Source organism: Corvus brachyrhynchos, unplaced genomic scaffold (genome assembly GCF_000691975.1).
Source record: "Corvus brachyrhynchos isolate BGI_N302 unplaced genomic scaffold, ASM69197v1 scaffold285, whole genome shotgun sequence".
In the NCBI taxonomy this organism is placed as follows: Eukaryota; Metazoa; Chordata; class Aves; order Passeriformes; family Corvidae; genus Corvus; species Corvus brachyrhynchos.
Window position 1 is genome coordinate 15,006 of NW_008238323.1, and position 5,852 is coordinate 20,857.

The following is a 5,852-nucleotide window of genomic DNA, read 5'->3' on the forward strand; positions in this document are numbered from 1 at the left end:
CACCACGGGTTACACAGGGACGGGTTACACACAGCAAGCGCTGCCATCAGCGTGCTGGGGGCAGGATTGAAACTACACAAACGCTGCTGAAGCGCTCCTCCAAGCTACAAACAAACGGCGCGGGTCAGCAGCAGGAAACTTGGAGGCGTAACTGGGCGGAAAAGCGAGCTGCTTATTGCGCTTGATGCTATTGAATGAGCAGTTGAGCCCCACAGCAGCAGGCTGCAACAGCGTTTTGCTCCCCAGTCCATCACTGGGTGATTGGACATGGCTAATGCAAGGGAAAACCACGTTTTGTTCAAGCAGCTGAATGTATGCGAAGGCAGCAGCTAACCAACCAGTTTCTACAAGCAGAACACACGCAGAGCTCCCATGAAAAACACAGATTTGTGAGCACGGCACATAAACTTCATGCATCCCTGGAGTAATTTTAAGCAGCTCCCATTCAAACTGACTAGGAACATCAAATCCACATTCCCACAGAAAACTACTCTGTTTTCAGCAGCATAGCCAGTAATTCAGACTATTCCACGCACAGTGCTGGGGAATTACCGCTGCCACTACAACAATTTATTTCTATGTATGCCATTAGGCATGTTCAAGTAAAACTCCTGCATTACATTATCTCCCGTGCTCGTTTTTAAAGCAGCCTGAAATATGTTAAAATTTGTTTCCTGCTGCAAGGCCAGGAGCAGGACAAGGAAATGTTTGTGACGTATTGGACTGCTGGCATCAAACTACGACATAATTTCATTAAAGAATGAAAAATCAGCTTTGATTCTGTACAGAAGGACCACTTTCCAGAAGACACAGGTAACAATGCCAATGAGCAGAGATGAGCACACAGGTTAAAGCTTGTGAAGTTACGTTTGTTGCAATGTTTGGGGGGGTGGGTTTAGTTCATTTTTGCTTGGATACTTCTAATAATGTGCTAAAATCACTGAATTACACAAACTTCTTTCTCTGTGAATTTCCTCTGGAAGGACAATAAATTAAGCTTTGAAATAAAGCGGTTACCAGCTGTACAATCTCAGATTCCTGAAATAATGTTCATGAGAGATTTCATGTCCAATCTCTCTCAAGTTTCAGGGAAAGCAAGAATATCAGGCTCCTTCATCCAACTGCGTATTAATTACAGAATTTTTACTATTTTCTTCTTCTCCTACTTATTCAACCACATTTAGTGTTCCCAGTTCAATTAATTAGCATACCATACAGGTGCACACAGTTTTGGGTGTCTCTTTTATCAATTAGCAGCACTGAACCGTGAGGTTTTTTGGTTTTCTTTTCTGTTGGGTTTCGTACGTAGCAAGAAGCAATGAAAACAGGATGTAGCGACAAGCTTGGCTGAAGCCTGTGCTTCAGGAATTTATCCACTGCCTCTGATATGGTACTTGGCTGGTTTTTCGAAGCCAGAGACGCAAATGCATCTCCCTCTGCTCTTTACACGCCCTCCCAGAGAGGCAGAGGAATAACCTGTGCCTGCACTGAAGGGTTTGACGCAGCTCGAGCCCGCAGAAATGCAGCAGCAAACAGAACTACTCACCAGAACTCTGTAGTGTCAGTCCTGAGAGATCTTTAAAGAGAAGAAAGAGAAAAGGGGGGTGCAGAGGGATATATTCAGAGATCTTAAAACATGTTTAAACATTTATAAGCCTTTAAAAATCAGCACTGCGTTCTCTGCTTATTAGACCCCTTGCATCACAACACAAGGCTCACTGCACAACAACTGCAGGAACTGTGTACAAAGCCAACAGGAAGGCCCAAACGAAAGCCACAAACTTTCCTTTCACATCTGGAATAAAGGTATAAAAGAATAATTCCACTAAGAAGACAGATAAGAGCATTTGCAGCCTAATTTACAACGAGACCGCTAAAAGTTAATGTTTCTAATTCAGGCCTGTACTTTCTACACTCAGAAACGTTTCACATTCCATTCCCACCATTCCATTTTAATTCAAGAGTCTACTTACCGATGCCAGGTGATACTACACGCTCATAATGGTAAGGATTTACACAGACACTGTCACATTTTAAGTCAAAAGCATACTGACAATATTTAACATGCTTGAGTTCATTTTTATGAAGATCAGGCCATCTCCACAGACGGGCGTAAATCACATGAGGGAATCCCTTGCGACCGGCCACCTAAAAAGTCAGACACAAAAGTTGATTGGGAAAGTAGCAAGGCACTGCATTTCACACAGTGAGAAGCAAAAAAGGAAGGGGGCAAACACCACCACACCCTCTCTCCAGCATCAAAATGTATGTAAAAAAAAAGGTGGTGTATAGTTTACCCAAGTTCTGTGCCCAACAGAAAGAAGTTTCTGTTAGGGTTTTGCCACAGTTAAGTCAACACCGTGATTCTTAAGTAAAAAATACCGGACACAAAATGGCAGAAGCAGAACTTGTGCTCAGGGTCCTAAGTATGGTCACCCTCCCCACCATGGATGTGCAGGAGCTTTGCCCCAGAAGAAGAGGAACGAGGCGCTAAGCTACGCTGTAGGGAATTGACAAGCAGAAGAATGCCAATCCATTATACCGGGAAAAAAAATGTAAAAAACCTGCTTCTAGGGTAGACAGAGAGCTATCCAGCAAACATGCCATCTGCCTGGAACAAGGAGATCACAGCCCAAGCCAGGTACTGAGCTCTGACGGTGTACGGCTAGTGCACGTCCCCAGTGCAGACTCCTTGGAATGCCTCAGCAAGGGATCACAGGTCCTCCCCGCACTGCTGACCAACACAGAGCTAACAGAAGCTTGTAGGGAATCACGGCACGAGCAGCCGGAGCCTGCTTTTCACTGCCACACACACACTCGCTTGGAACGGCCGAGCCTTCGCCTCCTGCTCCTTTTGCAAAGAACAGCAACTCCTGCAGCAGCCCGGAGCTCCAGCCCCCAAACACACCGACAGCCAGGGGCAGGGGCTGCGAGAGCACAGCGACCCTTCCTCACCACCCTAGCAGCCTGTGTCCCTCCCTTCTGCTGCAGCTGCACTAGGAGCAAAACTGTGATTTGCACTGGTACTAACCTGAAGCCTCCCATCCAGCGTTCTCTGTATTGTAACACACTTGCTAGGATGAGCTCCATTTGTGGTTATAGCTGTAATCAAAGAATCCAATTCATCTTTTTTCTCCTTTAGCTTTTTAACTAAACTTTCAATTGCGCGTTTTGCAAAAGTTTCACTCTCTCCACCTTGTCGATGGCACATCAAGCTGTGAACAATGCTCAGACAAGCATCGTTACTTGTTGGCGTGTTAGTAATAGACATATTGTCCATTTGTCACAGCTTTTTCTTTCAGATCAAATGTCGGTTTTGGGGGCTGTTATGATTTTCAAGCTGATGAACAAGAGATGATCCAAGTTAAGTGTTAGATGTACTGTCTCTTGGTAAAACCTAGGAGGAAAAAATATCTACATTAGAATTGTTTTTAACAAATCGCAGATCGTGTTTCTAAGGAAGTCTGTGGCTTTTTTCTTCTTTTATTTTCAAGCTAAGTGCAGGATATTAAAAGCACATGAAAAAACTGCATTGCTTGTCCCATGATAGCTAAAACATGCCTAAGAGGCTGCTTGCACAGTTTTAGATGTAAGATTTATTCTCCCCCTAGTAACAATATTTAAATAAAGGTTACAGTTTATATGCATGTACACGTAGTATGTGCATATAGAAAGGCAGGGATTCTTACATGGAAAAGGAGAACAGTGACAGTGATTTCCTATGTTTTATACCAGCAGGATGAAACCAAGTGAAAATACTGACTGGGAATCAAGGGGCACTGATTTAAACAAAACCTGAGTAGTGAGGAAGCATGAGTGCACACCAGAATCATGTACCATCTTTATTCAACAACACTCCTCAAAGTTCAGCTGTGCTCTGACCTCAGACTAACCCTATTTCTCTCTGCTAACCAGGAAGGCACAAGTTGTACCTGCCCATTCTCTCAATACACATTTATGTAAATTAGAACCGTGTCTATCTTTAGATATGAAAACCCCAGCATTTGTCCCTGTTTGCATCCAGCTTTTTCTGCATCAAGAAAAACAAACCCCAGCCACTCAGGAGAAGCCCTCCCAGCCTGTCTCAAGCAGAGCTGTGTCAATGACACCGAAGTGATATCAGGAGAGCCCCTGCAGCCCTGGCCTCAGGCTCTGCTCTCGAGGGGCCCGCAGCGGTTCCTGGCCACGGCCCGTTCCAGCCAGCCGGCCTCGTCCTCCTGGAGCTTCTCTCAGCCACAGATCAGGAGAGCTGGCCCGACCCTCCCGCCTCTCCATGAGCTCATCACTATGCTTTAACTCGTTTTGCCCAGGAACATAGAGCAGCAGGTTTGTGCAGTCACAGAGAAAGTGTTGCCAAAAAGCTGCTCTGGTTCCTCTGGCAGCTCTGGCTTCATGTAATCACCAACGGAGACATTTCTGCAGGGTCTGACTGCCTTAAAACACTGGCAACAAATACACAGAGGTGATTTTACTACATTTTCTGAGTAAGCTTAAAATACAAGCCTTTCTGAAAACTACCACGTCATTCTCAACCACGTAAATGAAATATATCTGATTTCAAAAGTTCAGGGAAAAAAAAGCCTGTCACATTATCTGAGGAGGAACACATCCAGTGGAGGACCTGTTACGGCACTGGAATTTTCCATGTTATTAGAGGCACTGAAGTAGCAGCTATTTATTGGAAACAAATGTGTCGCACAAAAATAAGAGCGGGATGTTAATTTAGAAAGTTATGGCATCACACAGTGTGAACGCACGGCTTCCCTCCCTGTAAAATGAATGCTGCTAGGCAAATCCAGCACAAATTTAAAACAAAACAAACTCTTCCTTATTTGATATTTTCTACAATTTTAACTTGAATACCTCACGCTTTGGTATACTTGAAAAAATACATGCTGCAAATCCCTCCCCCTCCCTCCCATTTTTCAGCCTTTTCTTCTTTTGTAAGGATGCTTCTGCACCTAATTCCTCCCAAAGGAAAACAATTACCTCTACATTTGAGTGGGATCACAGATTTTACCTAGCTATTAAAATTTCTCCCTCAATACTGGGGTTTTTTGTGCTTCAATTCTATAAGCCCCTTTCAAAAGTCAAGCTTAACCTGCCAGTCATTCTCTATGGCAACTCACACTAATCTGTAAAAGCCTGCCAGCTAAAACAGAATAGAACATCATTTTCCTTAAATACAAAACAGCATCCCAGATAGATATGCATAAGTAATCACAATAAATGCCCTGATAAAGCTATTAGCTAAAAGAGCTTTAAATAAAGAGATTATTTAAATTAGACACGCAGCTTTATCTCCTACAACCCTAAAACCATGAATGAGAATTTTGTTTGCTGACTTTCAGAAGATTCAGATCAAGCAAATAAAACCTTATTTAAGTGGAACGATCCTCAGAAATGTTGAGTCACCCCTCAGCTGCCACTGTGCTCAACAGGAGCTTCTGACTGCTCAGCACTTCTGAAAGCCGGGCCACTTGTTCAGGGTTTTGGGTGCTGCTGCACGCTGCTGCTGCTGCGTGACCGCACGGCAATTCAGGAGTCCCCTCGACAGGAATGCTGTCAGTCCCGGAGCCCTGCAAAGAGGGGTGAGGGCAGTGGGCATCAGTACCGAGAAACACTGCGGAACATTTCTCCAGAAGCACCAGAACCATCAGTGTATTTTACAGGAGGGCCAAGTTTTCACATTCTGCAAATTTAGTTTCTCGCGAAATAGCTCGAGGAGCCCATCTTTAACTCAGTCACACATTCGAGAGGTGCCTTAGCACCTTCTTAAGAGGTTCCCTCCCAGCGTGCAAACAGCACCGAGCGGCACTCCCCGGGCCCACGGCACTCCCCGGGCCCACGGC

General features: G+C 44.6%; 1 protein-coding gene across 1 annotated transcript in view; it reads right to left on the reverse strand.

Annotated features, from left to right (window-relative positions):
- SMAD4 (SMAD family member 4) overlaps nucleotides 1–5,759 on the reverse strand; it is a 14,074-nt gene extending 8,315 nt beyond the window's left edge. Inside the window, exons 1-4 of the mRNA XM_017734337.1 lie at nucleotides 5,377–5,759; nucleotides 3,032–3,397; nucleotides 1,974–2,148; nucleotides 1,547–1,576 (exon numbers count right to left, since the gene is read on the reverse strand). Coding sequence (XP_017589826.1) covers nucleotides 1,547–1,576; nucleotides 1,974–2,148; nucleotides 3,032–3,280 — 454 coding nt within the window. The 5' untranslated portion in view covers nucleotides 3,281–3,397; nucleotides 5,377–5,759. The remainder of the gene's footprint in view (nucleotides 1–1,546; nucleotides 1,577–1,973; nucleotides 2,149–3,031; nucleotides 3,398–5,376) is intronic.
- Between the last annotated feature and the right edge of the window lie 93 nt (nucleotides 5,760–5,852).